Source organism: Rutilus rutilus (assembly GCF_951802725.1).
Source record: "Rutilus rutilus genome assembly, chromosome: 18".
In the NCBI taxonomy this organism is placed as follows: Eukaryota; Metazoa; Chordata; class Actinopteri; order Cypriniformes; family Leuciscidae; genus Rutilus; species Rutilus rutilus.
In genome coordinates, this window is record NC_140231.1 from 9,979,567 (window position 1) to 10,001,263 (window position 21,697).

At 38.3% G+C, this 21,697-nt stretch overlaps 3 protein-coding genes across 6 annotated transcripts in view; 2 read left to right on the forward strand and 1 right to left on the reverse strand.

The window, feature by feature from the left end:
- Positions 1-261: 261 nt before the first annotated feature.
- Positions 262-11,144, forward strand: cldn2 (claudin 2). The gene is made up of 3 exons (XM_084387873.1): positions 262-380; positions 6,773-6,925; positions 8,984-11,144. The coding sequence occupies exon 3, from the start codon at positions 9,039-9,041 to the stop codon at positions 9,831-9,833; it is 795 nt and encodes a 264-aa protein (XP_084243999.1). The 5' UTR covers positions 262-380; positions 6,773-6,925; positions 8,984-9,038; the 3' UTR covers positions 9,834-11,144.
- A 574-nt stretch (positions 11,145-11,718) lies between these two features.
- On the reverse strand, positions 11,719-21,415 carry rbm41 (RNA binding motif protein 41). 4 transcript variants are annotated; one of them, XM_084387865.1, is made up of 8 exons: positions 21,338-21,399; positions 20,012-20,131; positions 19,248-19,364; positions 18,373-18,574; positions 18,045-18,249; positions 16,516-17,000; positions 15,745-15,892; positions 11,719-12,036 (listed from the first exon to the last, which is right to left on the reverse strand). In XM_084387865.1, the coding sequence occupies exons 2-8, from the start codon at positions 20,017-20,019 to the stop codon at positions 11,846-11,848; spliced, it is 1,356 nt and encodes a 451-aa protein (XP_084243991.1). In that variant the 5' UTR covers positions 20,020-20,131; positions 21,338-21,399; the 3' UTR covers positions 11,719-11,845. The 4 variants fall into 4 exon arrangements, with proteins under 4 accessions (XP_084243991.1, XP_084243990.1, XP_084243992.1 ...); XM_084387864.1 differs by having other exon boundaries at positions 21,269-21,399; XM_084387866.1 differs by lacking the exon at positions 21,338-21,399 and adding an exon at positions 20,785-21,001.
- The window catches only part of klf8 (Kruppel like factor 8), a gene marked incomplete at its 5' end in the record, with an annotated part of 49,546 nt that continues 48,814 nt past the window's right edge, over positions 20,966-21,697 (forward strand). The window contains one exon of the mRNA XM_084387872.1: positions 20,966-21,250. Coding sequence (XP_084243998.1) covers positions 20,966-21,250 — 285 coding nt within the window. The remainder of the gene's footprint in view (positions 21,251-21,697) is intronic.

Consider the following 21,697-nt stretch of genomic DNA (forward strand, 5'->3'; position numbering starts at 1 on the left):
TTACCCACCGAATTATGTGACCCTATAGTATTTTATTGTATATTTTATCTTATTATTCAGTGCAGTACCACAAAGGTATAATGTGAAGACAATAATTTCGTGGCATAAATGGGCAAAAATGCCCTGTCACGAGCTTCTATTGTTTTTTTCTGGTTTGTGGTTGACCCTCCAGTAAGAGGCTGGATTATTGGTATAATCTCATTACAGTGAGGTGATTTAACTGAGATTGAGTCAAGGGGTCAGTTGAAACCGGTTCAAACTGTGTACAGTATGCACACACACACACACACACACACACACATGCATGTTGCTCTGTGATATTGGCCTATATTTCTGCAGTGGTACAGACTATTTGTTGTATTGACAACATAATTACACAGGTAGGCTACGCTTAAATATATTTTGTTATATAAAATAATGTGCAATTGTTTGTTGTTTATTTAATTCAAATGTTGTTGTTTTTTGTTGTTTTAAAAAACAACAACAACAACAACAACAGCATAATGGATCAAACTTGTTTTTCACTTTGTGTTTGCCATGTGGCAAATAAGTGATGGTTGAGATGGGGTGTACAAAAAATATGGGGGTCCATTCTATTTTTAATAATTAGCCGAATAGTGTATGAACTTTATAGGGTTATTCGTAGTTAAAGCTGTGACTGTTGTCGAGTGCATAACGTCCCAATTCGCCTAATTATACAATGTACTAAAAGTATGTACTGTTTTTGTGAAGAAAAAGTACATACTTTTGAGTGTGTAGCAGAAGAGGCTTGCTTTGGGATATAGGCTACTACTTCGTCATAAGTGTGTCTTCAACGGACTGCTCTAGGTCCGTGACTCCTGTCACAGTTTAAACTGCCCTGTCAGTCAACCTGGCACAGTTTAAATCCTCCACATTCAATTTAATTTAATTTCCTACCGTTTCGGAGAGAAATGTAGTAGCAAGTTTATTTGCCAGTCGTGGGTTTTTCATGCGGAGACTCTGCTGTCTCTGCTGACGGTGAATGTGATTTCAACAAGTACCACATGTCCCAGCTACTGCATCTTTGTTGATCCTGGAACAACTTTCAAATCAACCAATCAGATTTGAGGGACAAGTTTACAGTTTATGTCAAGTTTAGGGCTTAGAACCAGGGTGAGGTGCTTCAACATCTGTGTTATTCACCTAGCATTCCCTCTGATTTTAGGGAAAAGTTATGGGTAGGGTTAGGTTTAGGGGTAGGGATAGGGTAAGGACTAAATTTTGGGACAGGAATGTTATTCCAGGATCAACAAAATATGTTGATCCAGGAACATGTCTGTCTTGGCAAAATCATGGTGACCCTCTGCTGACTCTGTCTGTAATTTGTGCATTTAAAAGTTAATGACCAAGTGTATATCTTTACAAAAGTTCACAATGCTGTTGCAGATTAAATATAATGTGGAGATAATATTGAATATATTTTCGTCGTCTTATATGCTGATTATTAATCATTCAAACCCCTTTATCTAAACCTCAGTCTCTAACCGTCGGTCTCGCACATCCGTCATGTTTGTATTTTTTATTTTTTTTTACACGTTTTACTCATGTTTGGTGTTCTTATTGAATCTTTGTTCACGCGAAAAAAATCCATACGGAAAAAGTTTACCTAGAAGTATACTTTGAGTGGTCAGGTTACTAAAATGAAGCAGCCTGACTTATGCGGCCAACAAAAGTGACCTCTGGAGAACGCAGCCATCGATGTTACACAGTTAGAGTGTGCATAGATCTGCGCTTCAGATTCTAACCGGAAAAAGTAAACCAACCGGAATACTCTTTTCAACATACCATAATTTGGGACACACTAATTCTTATTTTGAATAGGACAGATAGTATGCAAGTTGGGAGGCATGCTTTCGTTTATTTTCCTTCTTCAGGTTAAATAAGTGCATCATCTGAGTATTTACAGTACACTTTTTCTTTTTGAAATTTGTAGTGTGAACTGTGAACACACTGCTCACACTTTATACTACAAAACGGCATAGAATAGTGCATAAGAACGCAAATTGGGACGCACCTAATACGTAAGATATTTGGATAAAAATATCCCAAAACCACTAAAATAATGTTATATATTTTGTATAACAGCAATGTTTAAATCCAGAGAAATCAGCTATTTTTATCAGTGTAACGGCCCGTGTCATTGTGTCATCTATCATTAACATCATACCCGCGCTACCCTTGATTTTCTTGACTTCCTTAGTAACCATGGAAACACCAAAGACGCTTTAATATATAATGCATTTTATTAGACAGGTGAGCAACTGTTTGGATACCTTTAACGACAGAAAACGAATCATTAGCTGCGTTCTCATTACAGATTTGCGCAAAACTTTTGCGATATTTTCTAAATGTCGATAAAAAACTATTGCGAAATGACGGCGTTTCCATTAACAGATGTTATGCGACTAAAACTACATTTTTCCCTCTTGCGATAAGTCATTCCAAAAATCATGGCGACGGATGTTGGTATGTTACATATATCGCAACCACCACAGTGACCGCACTAGCTATTATTTTTAATCGAAGGAGACGTAGGCGTGATATCCAGGCATTAGGCAAATGGCAAGGAAAGCCACTTATACTTGGGAGCAGCAGCATATGAGGTGTTTGTGGGAGGTTATAGTACGCGATTTCACAGAGGAACTGTGGATTCAGAATTTCCGGATGAATAGTTAAAGGGTTATTATGATTCTTTAGGGTCTAAATGAAAAGTTTGTAATACACTTTAATTAAAAATTCTCATTAGTATTGTAAGAAAACACTCATTTTACCTGGTCAAAGACAGCTCTGTTTTCAGCACGCCATTTAAGTGCATGTGTCTTTAAATGATAATGAGCTTTGCTCACCCCGCCCCTCTGTTCTGTGCTTACACAATTTGTAATAACACAATAACCATAACGCGTTGTTCATTATAAACTTGGGATTATGAATTATATTGAGAACGTTGTACATAGAAAACATGCCGTCATGTACCCTGAGTGTAAACCTTAGCCGCATTCATCGTGAAGCGTGCAAGCGATTTGCAAAGATTAATATAAAGGTTAATAAAACATAACACTCACTTCTTCTGGAGGTGCAGCAGGAACACGAATAGTTGGTACCGATCCTTTTTTCAGGAGCAGCTTCTTAGCAAAACCAGCTTTATACTGACCCTCGTTTGTAAAGCAGTCTGGTGTGTGAAATGATTCGCGCAAACATGAAAGCATTGACGTTGATCGTGGGGAATATTCCCTTAGAAAACAAAACTCAGCCACTGCGTCTTCAGCGGTTCGGATTTAGGAACATCAAAATGACTGCTGTGTTCCTTATTGCACACAAGAACAGAACACCACAATCGCTTACGGTACTGATCCACTTTTGCGACACGACTGTCGCGTGGTGTCGCGACGCCTCCCCACATTTGTACATTGATGGGCGTTCACCGCTATGGCCATGGTTTTGACCGAGCGGGAAATGTTGCGTATTAGAACAGAGGACCTGCGAGAGACTTCCCCCCGTCTCCATATGCTCTACTTCTATTGGATAGTCGCGTCGCGTTCAACGGAATTCATTTGCATAAAGATGGGCATCGGCCAGTCAAAGTCGCTTGACGTCACCCATAGGAATATAGTGGAGTGCGGCGCGACAGAAGTGTCGCACGGACAAGTGGATCAGTACCGTTAGACGCCATTCTGCTCCAGCGTATCAACAATGTCCGCGCAGACTATGATGACAGCTCGCTCAGGGCGGGTCTGTGTTGAAACGCTGCTGTCAATTAACAATCGTGGGAGGGGCGTCCAACCGTGTGACGTCACACTGTCAGACGGCTTGATTTGAGACGGGGGAAAACATATAAGGAGATTAAAAAAAGACCACTGGATGGATTTTTATCATTATATGATGGTTGTGCAATCAACTTGTAAAAGTGCATGTACCATTATATGACCCCTTTAATAAAGAATAGTTAATGAATAGTTTAATAAAGAACTCTGTCTCGTCTTCTGTCCAAACATACCATCTTTAAAACATGATCATGTGAAGAATGACATCAGGTGACCTGTAAATGCGGAAAAAACTTTTTTCATTGCAGGTTTGCGAAATATAATTTTTTCAAATTGCCTGAAAAACCACCTCATGCAAGTGTAAAACTTTTATGCGATAGGCTATATGGGAGAATTTGTAAAATGGACGTGTTTCCACTGGGAGTATTTTCAATTCGCAATTTCAGTTTGCACAATTTGAAGGGTAATGGAAACACAGCTATTGTTGTATAGCTCAACAACATTCGTCTGTGAATTTCTTGTTTTATTGATTTACCAAGAGTAACGTTTAAGACGATGCTAGTAGCTAACATAGCTTAATCAGAAAAATATGTCTTTGTAGTAACAGTAATACTGCATTTTCTCCACTATACAATTTATTTTTAAATTAATTGCATGCCATTTACCAAAACAAGTCAAGCCCTCGTTGACAGCTAATTGTAAAGTGTGTGCTACGCAGGGTAAACCCGCGACATCACTGACATCCATTGCCTTTGTAATGTTTCTTGCATTGTCTCTGACAACTGCATGGACCTTGAATTTGTCGATTTTCCATGTTTCAAGCATTGTTTTGAATGTTGAAGAGATCGCCTCTGCGGTGTGTGAACCCGTAAATTCTTGTGCTTGCAGCAATATTTTATGATGTTTTATAAACAAAGTTCGGGAGGAGCACGTTCAAATAATCAATCCAATCTACTCGTCATCAAACAATTATGTCTACCCTAATCAACATGACAAGAAGTATATATATACTGTATCCACTCTGTCAACTCACCTAACATTCCTTGACAGTTTTCCAGCATCCCTTCACCACCCCGACTCCTCACTCTTGGCTCAATCTTTTACAGCCAGGAATACGGGGGGAGTACTCTGGGTTTGGGCCGAATACCGAGCCCGGAGCCCTCTCCTCGGACAGCACGCCAAATACGCATTTATTCTATCTGACTTATTTGTAAGTGTGAACTAGTGAATAGCAATTTCAATTCTTTATCAATCCATTTTGGCCAGTGAGACTGAGCATTCAGGTAGGGCTTACATCAGAGCTCCAAATGTCGGTTGTAAAACTGATGGCTGAAATATCAGTGGCCAAGAGCTCGTGTATATGTGCGGCTACAACATTTTACATGTCTGGCAGGCACACGTCTGAAAAATATCGCCGACTAGGTAGGGAGTAACGTGGCTCAAGGTGTTCAACAAGCCTCTGAAACTCCACGTCTACCGTGACGGAAAACGGCAGATCGTCCAGTGCGATAAGTTCAATAATTTTTTGGGTAATTCCCTTTGCTTTGATGCTGTCTTGAGTAAACTTTTTTACTTTTTCAAATACCTGAGCCACAGAGGGTGTTGGAACACTGGGAGACGGCAGTTTTTCCTTGGCAGCACTGAGGAACGCAGCATGCTGTTCAGGGGTGCGTTTCCCAAAAGCATCGTTGGCCAACTATGTTCGCAAGTTCCGTCGTTATCAGCATAGTTCAGTAAGTCCGTGTTTCCCGAAACCATCGTTCCAACGAACATTCGCAAACAGCATTGCAAAATTGTGTGATTGGAACAGCTCTCGACCTGTAGTTAGAAGCATAGTTTGCATGACATGTAGACTGAATAAATCCTTATCTTGAGCCAAATAAGCAAGCTGACATTCAGTACAAACTGTGTCTTTAATTTCATTTACATCTTTTAGTTTGTCAAGAGATTTAAAGCACTGTTTTTGAAGACTCCGCATGTGTGAACGTGCTCGACTTTGTAAGAATGAGCCTATGATTGAATCTGGAAATAAAGCAAAATAACTGAGAAAAATGAGAAATAGTCCTCAAATGCCAAGTCTGTAATTTATATCAAAACATCTATCAAAACTAGCATTAATTCGAACTCGAACAGTTTCATTAAAAGAAGATATTACTCCACTACGTGCGTGACATCATTAACCAACGTGGTTGAATGGCCAATTTGCGACAGTAGTATGGTTTCGGGGAAACAGTCGTGACTAGCTAGTTGATTTCTTCAACGATGCATCGTACTACAGTTGTTAAGCAGCGAGTTACGTCGTTGTTCAGGAAATGCACCCCAGGATGCTTTTTCAGGTGGCAGATTAAATTGGATGTGTTGAAATTCTTAGCCGTGCTACCCCATCTCGATATTTCTGCTGAACACTCGTTGCAAATGGTGATTTTTTGGTCTTTAACTGAGATTTTGAAAAAGGCCCAGACCGCAGACATTTTTCCGAGACTCCTATTCAGCGCGCATTTCTCACGTGAATGTTGAGTAATCACTCACGTGATTTACAAATTCCCCACCCCCGATCCACATCTGACAAACTATATTTTATTTTGTACAGATTTAATTTTGTTTTGGTAAGTATTTAATTATTTCATGTTGAATATGCAACAGAAATGCAACTCATTGCCTTCAAGCAGTTAATTAAACCATCGGGATCGGCCTTTTTCATTTTACACATGCTTTTGCCGATATGCCGATGGTTTTAAATGAATCAAAAACCGGCCGATAAATATCGGTGCATCCCTAATATATATATATATATATATATATATATATATATTATAAAATGCAAAACATCTGATAACATTTGAGTGAATTCCACACTGCTGGAAAAAAATAACACTAACATGCTAGGATTGACATTGTCCTTTTCCATAGTGGCCTTGTTTTTGGGATGAAAGCAGAAAAGGTCAGTTTTGGGGTGAGTAACGAGTAAATATTTAACTTATCTTTTCCAGAGGTGCCTGTGTGTACATGACCAGGGGCAGCTTCTAATATCTACAGCACAACAGAGATGGTAGGATCACAAATAGAAGGACTGTGGGAACACACATCCACACATGAGTGAATTAAGAACCACTGGAAACATCTCACCCGTTAACATATGTAGTGTAAGTACACTCGCATTACACTTTAGCATACTTTTAAAAAGAGTACTTGATATGGAAATAATAAAAGAATATACTTAAGTGTGTATTGAATGTAATGTTTTTGCAATTTAAGAGTGCTTTTTAAAGTAGGGCTTATGTACAACTTTATATGTGATTTCTTAATTACTTCTGTTGTCTTTGAAATTGAAAAGTGTACTGCTGAATGTTCTGACAAGCATTGACACTTGTATGTCATGTAGAAATATACTTGAAATTACACATTTGTAATTAAATTCAAGTCGATTTCACTTTATTAATGGAATTGTCTTCCAAAAATGTTCTCCCATCCCACAGCGTTTACTGTCTCACATCCGTACACATCCACATCAAGTAACAAAACGCAAAACAATAAACGCCACTTAAAACAAATACAAGTTTGTAAATACATAACCGGCTGCAGTGCATTGATTTAGTCCTTTCTATTTTTCAGAACCCTAGACTTACTTAGACTACCAAATCTGATTTATTAATTTTTCAGTCCGTTGAACAAAAGATTTCCGAAATCTGCTCATTCTAGCATATGCTACTCTGCATAAGCATAAGCTGTTTGACGGCAAAAGTTGATATTCCTCATACAAAATATGAGAAGGGTCAGACATAAAAAGAAGTTTCTTAAACTTCTTCTTCCGAACCACTATCCAGAGATCAGATGTGCTCCTACAGTAGTTACATTCAAATCCAGACTCAACACACATCTGTTTAGCTGTGCATTTACTGAATGAGCACTGTGCCACTGTGTGTCTGACTGATTACACTGTATTTTATTTCCACATCCTCCTTTTGATTCTAAACTCAAATGGCACTGAAAATTGGATAAGAGACAAACATAAATTTCTTAATTGGAGAAATTGAGAGATGAAACCATGCTGATGACCTGGGTCTGTGGTGGAGTATTGAATTTGATGTGTCAATTAAACTCGAGGTTCTGTGGGGTGCGCACTGATGGGGCAGTGTACCCGAGGAGTCAGTCCTAGAGCTCCTCCAGTCCGATTTTAGGGAAAAATCGGGTTTGTTGGAGACGTCAATTATTATTTTTATTATTTTTTTTAGGCGCGTCGAAAGATCACCACAGACACAGTACATTTCACATGGGATAATCTCACAATATAACAAGCAGCTGTACAAAATATGATACACCAGTGTTTTGCCAGTTTATCTTTTAATTCTTTTTATAACTGTCTAAATTGTTAAAAGGTACATAAGGGGGATTTACTCATGATGGTCAAAGGAACACTGTGGTGACTAGTACGGGGATACTAGTCTGGTGGGTTTAGTTAATCCACGGTATTGTAGTGGGGGAAACCCTGAGGGTCTGGATGATCAAATTTGTGAGCAAGTTGTGAGTGCTCACCTTTTTCAATTGAGGTGAAAATTGATCTCTCTAGAGACGTCTAGAGTTATATAGGTGTGCCGAGGGAAAAAACACAGAAAAGACTGACCATTATGGGAAAATCTCAGAGTATCCACTGTACGTCCGACTGACTGTACTGTATTCTTACTTTTGATTCTAAACTGAACTCAAATGGCACTGAGAATTGGGTAAGAGAGAAACATAAACCACTTTATTGGGGAAATTGAAAGATGTGTTTTGCCAGATGAGAAGTTTATTCTAAGTATCATCTTTTTACTACTTTAATTCATTTTACTCTAATTCATTTTATAACTGTATCATTTATCTCTTTTAATTCCTTTTATAACTGTTTAATTTCCCTTGCTTTTATTTTGTGCTTATTTCCTATGCAAAGCACTTTGAATTGCCATAGTGTGACATTTTAATTCCTTTCTATGTAAAGCATTTTGAATAACTGTTTTAATTTTCCTTGCTTTTATTTTGTGATTATTTGTATTCCTTTCAATGTAAAGCACTTTGAATTGCCATAGTGTATGAAATGTGCTATATAAATAAACTTGCCTTGCCTTAAATGTTAAGTTAATTTTAAATGTAATTTTGAATAACACAATAGGTTTGAATAATTAAAAATGATTAAAAACGCTAAAGTGAGCTGTTTTCCTTTACAGTGATCAAGCAGAAGTGAGTCTGACTTTTGGAGAACACGTTCATCCAGTGGGAGACATGGCGATAGCAGCGCTGGAGTTGATGGGTTTCTTTTTTGGCCTTTTTGGCATGCTTGGGACCCTGGTAGCCACTCTTCTGCCATATTGGGCGACGTCCGCACACGTTGGCCCCAACATCGTGACGGCGGTGGTCAGCATGAAAGGTCTGTGGATGGAGTGTGTGTACCAGAGCACTGGAGCCTTCCAGTGTGAGACCTACAACACCCTTCTGGGACTCTCCACTGATCTACAAACAGCCAGAGCCATGATGGTTATCTCGTCCATCTTCTCAGTCATGGCCTGTGCCGTGTCCACCGTCGGCATGCAGTGCACCGTCTGCATGGACGGCTCTTCGATCAAGACCAAGGTGGCTGGGGCAGGTGGTTCCCTGTTTCTCCTGGCAGGGCTTTTGGCGTTGATCCCCGTATCTTGGAAGACCCATGAGGTGGTGCAGACCTTCTACATGCAGAACATGCCAGCCGGGCTCAAGTTTGAGATTGGTGACTGCCTGTATGTGGGTTTGGCTTCTTCGCTCTTGTCCATGCTTGGTGGAGGGCTGTTGAGTGCATCCTGTTGTGATGATTTAGATGGTAGCAGGGGAACCAGACGCCATTACCCCTACCCTGACCGCACCGTCCCGCGCGGACAGCCCCTTTCCATGCCTTACCAACCAACTACCAACTTAATCAACAAGAACCAGACTCTTAACAGCCATACAAGCACTAGTACCCACTCCAATACGCCCGCCCAGGATCCCAGGAAATCGGCTCGGCACAACACAGCAGCCGGGTATGACGTCACCGGCTACGTTTGAGGATTTGCACTAATCTGTGCAGTCGTTTTGTACCGTTTCTCCTAAAAGCACTTAAGTGATTAATACTTGAACCGTCAAAAGACTCTTATAATGGGTTGGATTGTTGGATTAAGGCGCAAGCAGAGCGGACACATTCCCAGAGAATTTGATTGAACACAATATGAGGTCTCACATTGGACATTTCTGTTCTTTGTTTGGAGGTTCAAAAATACAAAATAAACAGCAAGATGATTTTCAATATGAATCGACAGGATCATATGCTAACATGCAGAGCTAATATTTGACAATGACTTTTCAGCTGCCCTCTTTTATGAAGCACTGGATCATAACTGCACTTAAACATACAAAATGTTTTTGTAGTCACATGTTTTTTGCAACATTGACTGTTTTACACAGTTTGTTTGAATATTTTAATATGACAGTAATGTTCACTTTTTCAAAATGAACAAATCTATATGCACTCACTTTGAGCTCTAAATGATCATATTAACTTTTTTTAATAAAGTTTTGGGTTGTTTATTAGTCATTGGCTCCAGACTCTAGGCCAGAGAGAATTTTAGAGTAAAAATGTTAAAGGAAGACTGGTATACTTTGTAGTCTGAGTTTTAAGTCAAATAAAAGTGGGAGGAGTTTTCAAACTGGGGTCGAGGATCTCCAGGGGGCGCAAGTCTGTGCAAGACTTTAGAGAAAAACTTTTGTAAAAAAAAAAAAAAAAAAAAAAAAGTTAAAAATATTAAAATAATAAACAAATCATTCAGAAATTAATATTTACAGTACAGTACTATAGGGAGTAGAAATGTAATGTAATAATGTAACAATAGTTCACAAATTATTTTCAAATAATATTTTACACATTTATATTTTTGACTTTTTAATAGGTGAAAATAGTTTTCTTTTACGTTTGGGACATAGGTCCCTCACACAAGGATGATCAAATTTGGCATTTAAAAGAGTGAAAACCCTAGGCTATGATTTTCTCAGGGTAGAATAATAGAAATTCTTGATACAAAATAATGCAAAATCATTTTAAATTCAGCACCAAGACTCAGGTTAAAATTACATATTTGTGTTAAAGAAATATATATCTTGGATCTTGTAAGTGGTCATCATTTTCCCTTTAGTTGTTCAATTTAAAGGGTCTTGCATTGTGATTGATTCATTTTTAAAAATAAAAATGTCCATTGTAGTGGCTAATAATATGTCTTAAAAATGTATATATGATTTTTGTTAATGTTTTACATAAATTGCTGGGAGTAATTGGATCATCATCCTATTTTACTAAGAATAAAGAAGAAAAGAATATGCCTTTTTAAAAAATGATTTAATCTTTGTAAAGTTCATGTAAATTAGCATATTCCTGGGGTGGGCGCAGCTCGTGATTGGGTGGATTATCCTACTGAACTATTTGTTGTTCTTCAAATGAAAGAAGGGGTTATTTTTGTTTCATTAACTACCCAAATATGTCCTTACAGACAAAAACAATATACTGAAGCCTGTGTGTTACACGTTTATGCTAAGGTGATGTTATCATATAAACAAGTGATTTACAGTAAAAGCACTCCAACTGAAACTCGAGTGCATTGATTTTAACCCCATTTTAATGTGTAACTGTGGGAAAGATAGCATAGCAAACATGGCACTGAAATGTAATTGGTTCTTTTGCGGAGTCCTGTACTTGCAGGGTTCATTGACTGCGAGCATAACCTTGCATTTATTTTAGAGAAGCAAAAGTAAAACATCTACACATAGCAACAACAGATAGTAGTATCTAGATAGTGTCACTCTGTTTCTGCTGGTGACTGTTAAAGAACTATTCATTTTGTGTTTATGGTGACTTTAGTAATGGAGAAAGAGTGGGATCTGCTGGTCAACAAAAGAATTACAAATATATTTTGAGACGTTTGTTTTGGGATATTTATTTGAGAGATTCACAATGTGACATTATTTCCAAATAAACAGCATATACAATTTATTATTTACAAAAACGGAATGAAAAAGCCACTTAAATACATTTAGGAGGGTTTCTCGTTGCAGGACTGTTCATCTTTTTGTATTGAAGAAGGGGTGTTGGGATCTACAGAGGATCCATCAGTCTGTGCATCAGTCTCTTTATTTCTCTCTCTGCCAAACTCAATGATCAGAGGCTTTTCAAGCAGCTTGTAGCCATTTAACAAGTCTAGAGCAGCTTGGGCGCTTTTGACATCTGTGAAACACAGAAGGCAGTTAATCCAGATGTTACATTGCATACTGTACCAGCAACTGTGTACTTATGTGCCCAGATGCGTTATATGAAGTTCTGCATTAACTAATATTCACCCAAAAATGAAAATTCTGCCATCATTTACTCACCCTTAAGTTGTTTCAAACCAAACCTGTATGAATTTCTTCTCATTTCAACCACTAGCTGTCAATATTAGAGGTCTACCGATAGTGGATTTTACTGATACCGATAACTAGGTTGGACCGCACTAGCCGATAACCGATTAATCAACCGATAGTTTTTTAAATGGATTCTGAATGAAAACAAACATTACACATAAAATAGTGCTGAATTTTATTACAAAAATTGAAAACAGTACTGAACCATGAAAATGTACTGAACTTTTTAAATATAAAAAAATATTAATATATTAATTATACCTTGATCATTCATGTTAGTTCATGGTGCATTAACTAATGTTAAGAGATACAACAATAAAATGTAAAAATATATTAGTAAATGTTGAAATTAACAATGAACAATACTTTTATCAATGTTACAAATGGACTCTTATTGTAAAGTGTTACCATTTCATATAAATCCAAAAAGTCACGCTTACAGATGGCCATCTTTATCTACACAAAGACCATAGCATTGAAATTAGACACATATGTATATTATATGTATACTTTCATACTTTATTTGCCTCTATTTTAGAACACTTGTTATCTAATCAAATTAACAAAATATGTATTACAGTGACGATTAAAAAAAGAACTGAAATTTAATGTGTTTCTGATTTGTTTATATGTGTCTGTCGGCTGCATGACGATACAGTTTGCTTTCTCATGACAAGCTTTAAAGGGTAACTAAACCCTAAACCAACTTTTTTTAGTTAATGATCTGTAAGAATGGGGCTTTAATAGTGCTGTTCATTGATTCGAGTAACTTTTTTGACATTTGGGTATAAAGTGTTTTAATTCTACAATAAATGGTGTAAAAACGTCTGAGTGCTGCCCTCTTCAGGTTGAACGGTGGCTACTGCAGTTGAATATTCCTATTGGATGTTTGCGGTACTGCGTGACGTAAGCAGGTTCCAGCTCACCACGCCCTTGGTACAAGCTACCATGCATAGTATTGCATCAGTTAGGATAGCTTCAGTTAGCATAGATTTTTCTGTATTTAGTACAGTGGTCAGGATGGTACATAGGTGTAGTGTTGCTCAGTCCTTCCAGAGTTTTTTTGTGATTGCTGCGGGCAAAAATCCTTGATCATGCGGCACGTTTTCTTAAAAAATGCGATGGAATATGCGGGATATTTATGCAATTTTATGCGATGAAATTGCGGGAACTTGCAAAAATTGCGGGAACTTGCAAAAATTGCGGGAACTTGCAAAAACTGCGGTTTGATGAAAAAGAGAAAAAAAAGTGATTCCCCCAAAACCCTGTTCTCACTAGGCTACTACCTTAATGTAAAGAGTCATTTCTTATTACTTCCTATGATAAGCAAGCATACTACATCACATAAAGTGCTGGAAATATTTAAAGGAGCTGTATGTAAGAAATGTATTTCAATTAATCATAAAATGGCCCTGATATGTCACTAGACATTAAGAAATCATGTTCATTTCAAATACTTATATCACTGACAACAGTAGTACGGCCAGGATATTGTCATTAAAAAAGTGAAGTTGCAGCCCTCAACTGATGTTGATGTTGTCATCTTGTGTTTTGGCCTGATGCTCCACCCTCCACCTATCTACCAATCACGAAGTCAGTAGTGCTTCGGCATCCGGGTTGCCAGCTCAGCTCTAGTTACCACAGCTGCAGCTACAAACGTTCGTGCTGGATCCTGCAGCTTATCTGGCAACCTCGAGTCAGGGGGGAGGGGGAGGGGATACACCGCTCTACAGTAATTTAAAAGTGATTGCAGTACCAGTTCTGGCCACAATTTTACATACGGCTCCTTTAAGTTCTCATCTTGTTTTATTTCAGACCTTATAAACACATGGCTCAAAATGACAAAACATTGATGAGTCAAACAAGTTCTGTAGCTTTACAAAAGTAATATGCTACAACTTCTGTAAAAATGAAAAAAAAAAAAAAAAAAAAAAAATGTGTGCTTCCTGTTTTACAGAGGTAGCTATACAAAACAGACATCTGTTAAAATAAGTGTTTCCAATGCACAAAGTGCAATCTCTTACTGTAACGTAAATTTACATACTACTAATATACTTACAACTGTAATAACGTCACTTCATAATGTTCTCATGGCAACAGGAGAAAATAGCTGCTCTTGTGTGAAGTAAACGCAACATTTTTCAACTTTCTGCTAAGATATATGTGACTTTTTTGCAACGAAAATGCAGGTATTATGAAATCATGCAAGCCCCGCATATTTTGCGTGAAAAAATGCGGCCCCCGCAAAAATATGTGGACTTTGGCTGATTATGCATTGAATTATGCGATCGCATAATCACGTTTTTCTGGAGGGACTGGTTGCTGGTTGCAACAGCACTGCTGGACTGCATAGCTTTCCAGCAGACTTGGAAATTAGGCGCCAGTGGTTGCATGCACTTGGCCTGGAAGACCGTGAGTTCCCGCCTAGAGCTCAAGTGTGCTGGGATTGCTTCTCCAACGCAGTAGAGGTGGAAATGGGCTTCTTCACACAGCTCTCGCTGAAAAGCGACGCAGTGCAAAACGCTGCTCCTCCTGCATGGACTCCACCACCGCAGCGGCGTCTTGATGTGAGTGATCATATATATTTGAATCACAATTTATGGTTAGGCTAAAGTTAATCCTCTGGGGTCGACAAACGCGCCGGCGCATTTTGCTGGATTTTTTCACATAGCAGCAAAATATGAATATGCCTACAGACATCAACTCGATAAAACTCATCAGATGCATGTACTTTACGTTGTCTTGCGACCCTGTGAGTCACTCTCCATTTTAGAGTCTGACGTCACTGCGGGTCTCAGGTGCACGTCCCCCCGCTCAGCCCCGCCCTCGGTTCGTCCCCTCTATCTCCGCTGGGGTCTGCCCACTTTTCCAGCATTTTTCAAATATTGCCAGTGGGTGGAGTCAGGCTCTGACCAGGGGTTTAGTTACTCTTTAAATAACTTCAATGCATTATTACAAATGCATAGAAGCGATCAGCCATAAACTAATGCAAACAGATGGTAACAATCGTGACATTAAACATTTGGGTCAGACGCTCAAGGTACTGCTAATGTTAGTGTCCTCTCAGCCTCAAAGGCAAATATACTGCTGTTCTTTCCCTACTAATGCTGCATCTAGTAAACAAATGAATTATTTTATAATGATATGAAAACACGTACTGAAGTGTACTGTATATACCGTTTCATTGACTGTTTAAAATCCGCATTGGAAATGTCCCTCCCTCAGCCTCACGTGTCAAAACAAACTCCATGAGGCGCCAGTGATATTTTATTTCGCCTCTAGAGGTCGCTCTCGTTCTGTATAATGACGGCAGACCCTTCTCAGTCGCTCTAGTAACGGACGCAACCTGGAAAAACCATCGCTATGGATTTTTGCAGATAACCATTGGTTCCAGCATTCAGATATCAGTGTCTATTAATCGGCAAAACTGATCAATCGGTCGACTTCTAGTCTATATTACATACTGCACCTTTAAGCCTGTATGGTTGTTTGTTATGGGAAATAATATAGCACAATGGAGTCTTTCTCGTACCAGAGAACGTAATGAAAGCCTGGCCCTTGAGTCGGCCAGTCAGCAGGCGGTACAGAATGGGCTGTTTGTCGTCCTTCTGAAACCTTGAAAAAAGAGAAACCAGCTGAGCCACTGTTGCCCGTGGACTCATGTTCTTCACACACAGGACCTACACACACAAGAGACACACAAATGTACTCGGATGTAAAGAAACATCTTTGCATGCACTACCATTCAAAAGTCTGGGGTCAGTAAGGTTTTTTTTTTTTTTTTTTTTTTAAGAAATGAATACTTTTAATCAGCAAGGATGTGTTAAATTGATCAATTGTGGCAGTGGAGACTTTTTACATTGTTACTAAGATTTCTATTTCAAATAAATGCTGTTCTTGAACTTTCAATTCATCAAATAATCCTGAGGGTTTTTTTTTTTTTATCACGGTTTCCATAAAAAATTAAGCAGTACAACTGTTTTCATAATTTACAGGAATAATTTACATTTGAATTAATATTAAAATAGAAAACGGTTATTTTAAATTGTAATAACATTTCACAATATTACTGTTTTACTGTATTTTTGATCAAATAAATGCATCCTTGGCGAGTATAAGAGATTTTGTCCAAAAACCATTACAAAAATCTTACCAACCCCAAACATTTGAATATAATATAATACAGCCCAACTTTTAAATGATATTATAATATATTATAAAGATTTCTTACTAATGCATTATTTCTTTCGTAAACATTTTGTAACATTTCTAAAGCAGGTATGTTGCTATTATCCTCACTTACGTTGGATGGATTTCCTCTCTGGTAGTTCTTAAATCGGGGAATATTTCGTATATCCTCTTCTGTCTCACGATTGTTCTTGATCTCTTCATCTGAAATTTCCTCTATCCTTCCACTTACTGTAAGGGGCCCATCATGCCCTTGGACAAAAGCTGCACTCAGTGAGCCAATGGACTGACTAACTGTCATTTTCATAGTTTTAACTCTTTTTTCATGAGACCGTGGTTGGAGGACAGTGTCCGTTACAGGGCTTGAAACCTGGGATACGTGTTGTTCTTTGGATGGGCTGGAATCACAGACCGCGCGAGTTGATTGGTCAGTTTTAGAGCTTGATGATTTACATGGGATATTAGTGACAATTTTTGGTTGAGGAAAACACTCTGAAGTACTAGCAACATGTTTGTTCTGGCCTTCAAGAAAGTCTTTATAGAAATGGTCCATTGTGATGGCAGATGTCGCCCCCTGCTGGCTGACAAGTGACTCCTCTTCTGTGAATAGAAAAGACAGCAAAGATTAAAGGGTAACTAAACCCTAAACCAACTTTTTTTAGTTAGTGATCTGTAAGAATGGGGCTTTATTAGTGCTGTTCATTGATTCGAGTAACTTTTTTGACATTTGGGTATAAAGTGTTTTAATTCTACAATATATGGTGTAAAAACGTCTGAGTGCTGCCCTCTTCAGGTTGAACGGTGGCTACTGCAGTTGAATTTTCCTATTGGATGTTGCGGTACTGCGTGACGTAAGTGGTACTGCGTGACGTAGGCAGGTTCCAGCTCACCACGCCCTCCCTTGGTACGAGCTCACCACGCCCTTGGATGAGCTAGCGTAGATTTATCTGTATTTAGTACAGTGGTAGGTGTACTGTTGCTGGGTGCAACTGCACTGCTGGACTGCATAGCTTTCCAGCAGACTTGGAAATTAGGCGCCAGTGTTTGCATGCACTTGGCCTGGAAGACCGTGAGTGTAAAACCTGCATTTTACGCGGAATTGCTTTTCCAACGCAATAGAGGTGGAAATTGGCTTCTCCACACAGCTCGCGCTGAACAGCGACGCAGTGCCAAACGCTGCTCCTCCTGCATGGACTCCACCACCGCAGCGGCGTCTTGATGTGAGTGATTATATATATATTTTAATCACAATTTATGGTTAGGCTAAAGTTAATCCTCTGGGGTCGACAAACGCGTCGGCGCATTTTGCTGGATTTTTTCACATAACTGCAAAATATGAATATGCCTATAGAGAGCGCGCGCTATTGACATCAACTCGATAAAACTCATCAGATGCATGTACTTTACATCGTCTTGCGACCCTGTGAGTCACTCTCCATTTTAGAGAGTCTGACAGCAGGTCTCAGGTGCACGCCCTTCCGCTCACGGTTCATCCCCTCTATCTCCGCTGGGGTCTGCCCACTTTTCTAGCATTTTTCAAATATTGCCAGTGGGTGGAGTCAGGCTCTGACCAGGGGTTTAGTTACCCTTTAAAACAAAAAAAAGCTCCTACAGGTGCTACTTAGTATTACTTTATTCTCTAACCTCGATGGTAAAGGGCAGTGAGGAAGCTGCAGCGGTCACTGCCGTGGAAAAGAGCCTTTTCGATCTCCATCTCCCTACGGGAAAGCGGCCGACTGCTCGAGAAACGCTGAGGTCGGGACAGCAGCTCCGCATGTGCCACCATTTTATCCCGGATGGCCTGTAGGCGCATATTCCTTGCCTCTGGTGCCACACAAACCCCTCTGTCCTGTAAAATAGTGAATTGAGTGACATTTTATTGAGTGACCTACAGCCTTTACATTTCTCACTTTCCTTACAGTTCAAAATCATTCAGTTTAGAATCCACGTAATGTTAAAACTGAAAAACGACCTTCCAAGCGCTCTCCGGCTGGTCCCTGCATCTCCACAGCTCTATTTCAGCTTCTGTAAGGCCCAACTCTCTAAGAGCGGCCAGTTCCTGATCCCCGTCCTGCAAAGCCTGGAACTGGGACAGACTCCTCACACCGGCTGCCTGTTCCCCAAAAGGCTTGTATACTGCTGCTGGAGCAAAGCATTTCTTCTTAGCGACACACCTACAACAATGATGTGAATGAGGAAATATTTCATACACTTTAAACAAATAATATGAAATATATTATAAATATATTTATTTAATAATCATTGAAATAAAAACAATATAATACAATTAGATTAATTTAATATAAAATACATGATTTTTTTTTATTTTTTAAATACATATTTACAAGTTTATTTATAAATAAAAACATAAAATAAACAATAGAGGGCTGAAGAGAAGAAGCCTTTTTTTAGGTCAAAACCCAGAAACGAGTTCGCATTTTTGCACTTCCAGTTCCAACATCCTGATGTCAATGGGTTTTTGGGTTCATACAATTCATACAATTTGTGAAGATTATCACGATGAACAAAATATGTAAAAATCATTAACTTTTGTTGGTCACAGAGCTTATTTTCTATGATAATCCAAAAGCCAATGGAAAATATTTATTGCGTGTGTGTTTTTTTATATATATATATATATATATATATATATATATATATATATATTTTTTTTAGAGGGAACCAGAGTGATGCTTATTTGCATGTTGGCCTACAAAAATACGTCATCCCTGCAGTGCTCTGTTGTTTCAATAAAATAACCAAACACCAACAATCAAGTCAGTTACTGCTATATATGTGTGTACTAAATGAAAATTATAAAGCCATTCTTAGTTATGAGGAACTGACCGCTCAATGTTTACATCTGTATCCAGTTGCTGTAGCAGCAGATTGTGTAGTTGTCTCTGGCCCTCTGTCTCCTGTTCTTCAGGGATGGGCACATCATCACAGGCATGACGTGTAACCCTGAAAATCACAAAACACATTTCTGTCAACTGTTTTTCACCACAAATACAATTACTTTAAACTCTCCCCTCCTCGAATGCATCCTGATTTTTTTTTATTAATTTTTTGCAAATCTAATTATTCTTGTTTTTTTTTAACCAGCATAAAATAAAGACAGTGCATGATAAGACTATCATGATGTGCAAGTATAATATTTTTATTACAATATCCATTTTTGTATTCGTTTTTCTTTTATTTAATCCTGCGTTCATGAGGAAGAAAGCTGAAAATGTCCAATCACTTTTTTTTATTCATTTTTAAATATTAAAGATTTAATATGCTTGACACACACACACACACACACACACACACACACACACACACACACATATATATATATATATATATATATATAGTTTTAGTGATATTTCCTGTCTCAGAAAACACCAGGTACACTAACCACCATCCAACAGATATACGCGTGTTTTCTCATCATTAACCCTTAACAAATGTAGCAATCAGCTAGCAATGTGGCATGCTTTATCAATACAAGAGATCTCTGCTCATATTTAATATGGCTCCGTGGGAATATTTATTATAATGCGGTCAACGTTCACGTAGTTTCAGACCTAATTAACTTGAAAACATAAAAAAAGCCTTTCGCTCACCGCTTCATGTTTACACCAGAACCACACTTCCTGTTTCAACAGAAAGGAAACGTCGGTTGAACGGATCATGGGAAATGTAGTTTAAATCAAAGGACCAGTCGGGCAAGTCTCATTCTTGTTCTGCAAATAATACCAAATACGCACATCTGTGTCAAGACCTAACGGAATGCAGAACAGTGATGTGGTATCAACTTCAATTACATTTGACCGTATATTGATCATATCAAAACCAACATTCATAAACCAATTTAATATAAAAAAATATGAGGTAGAGTTTCTGGTTGCAATAAACTAAATTAGGCTAACAGACATCTTTGTCTTGGTTAAACCTGGATAGAAAGTGCTTAGCATGGAAAAAACTTGTGCAATATTTTAAAAATTAAAAGAAAAAAATTCCATCTTATTTGTAATGATATATTTATTAGGTAACAGCCAAACATTAATACTTATAATAAACCTAGACCAATAGGAAATGACACATAGTTTGCTTAACATCCCTTTGAAGATAACATATTGCTTTAGCTGCAAAAACAGGGTCTGCTCACTGCTTGCATGAACAAGTATGTTATCTTTTTTTTTTTTTTTTAAGGCTGTTCATAACTTGTTTTGTGTCGGTAACATAAAAACATAGATTGGTCTAATTTGATAACAAAAAGTAAGACTGTCTGTCCAATACCTAACTGCAAGTTGATCATACTAGATCTTAAGACACTGGCCTCACATAATGGCTGTTTATGCAACTTTTTATTATGTTTTATGTTTATGCAACTGACCCCTCACTCACTAAGAACCCGTCGTGGTACTGACGTCACAGCCATGAGCACATTAACATATGATCGCCCACACTAATGGGCCGCCCATGGAGAAACCACAAGGAGATTTATATTGTTTCTAAAAAAAAAAAAAAAAAAAGGAGGAAGAATCCGGTGTTATTTGTGTGTATCTAGATTCTATATGTGGGGTAAATCCATCAAACGTTGTGCCATTCCCGGCTGTAGGATCGAGCCCGCGTCTCTGCACAGCCTCCCAAAAGATCCCAACATCAGAAACGAATGGCTGAAGTTTCTCTTTACCGACATTCCCGATCGTTACAGTCCGACATTAACGATCTGTTCAGCGCATTTCAGTCCGGACTCTTTTGTGAACCTGTCACAGTTTAATGCAGGCTACGCCAGTAAACTCTTATTGAAGGAAGGGAGAGTGCCTACTATATTTGACCCGGCACCAAACCCGCAACCCGTAAGTAAGATTTCTTACTCTTTTTTTACATGTGAAGAAGTTGGCAAGTGATAACAGGTGTTCAGCATACAGAACCCGAAAAAACACCTTGTAAAGTGCTTTGCTCCTTATCGCTTCATGTTTCCCATTGTACAAGAACTTCCTGTTTCAATAGGAAGTGAGTGTACGTGAAGAGGATTATGGGGAATGTAGTTAAAACCTACGGAAAAGGTAAAAGTTTGAGTGATAGCCTAACTTACATGACGGTTATATAGAAGCCCTTAATCAATTATAAACCACATAAAAAATCAAACATCATAATGGTATTCAAACGAAAAAAAAAAAAAAAAAGAAACACAACTGACAGGTTTTTGAGACACTATAAGGAATGTTTTAGTGATTACCCTTACGTTTTTTTTGGCCTTGTTCTTTTCTGTATCACATTTGTTGCAATATTTTATTCTTTAT

Coding starts and splice junctions, on each gene's coding strand:
- cldn2 (XM_084387873.1), top strand. CDS start 9,039: ATGGCGATAGCAGCGCTGGAGTTGATGGGTTTCTTTTTTGGCCTTTTT.
- rbm41 (XM_084387863.1), bottom strand. CDS start 21,318: ATGCTGAACACCTGTTATCACTTGCCAACTTCTTCACATGTAAAAAAA. Junction 17,001..18,044: donor CACTGCCCTTTACCATCGAG/GTTAGAGAATAA, acceptor TTCTATTCACAG/AAGAGGAGTCACTTGTCAGC. Junction 12,037..15,744: donor GGCTTTCATTACGTTCTCTG/GTACGAGAAAGA, acceptor TGTGTTTCACAG/ATGTCAAAAGCGCCCAAGCT.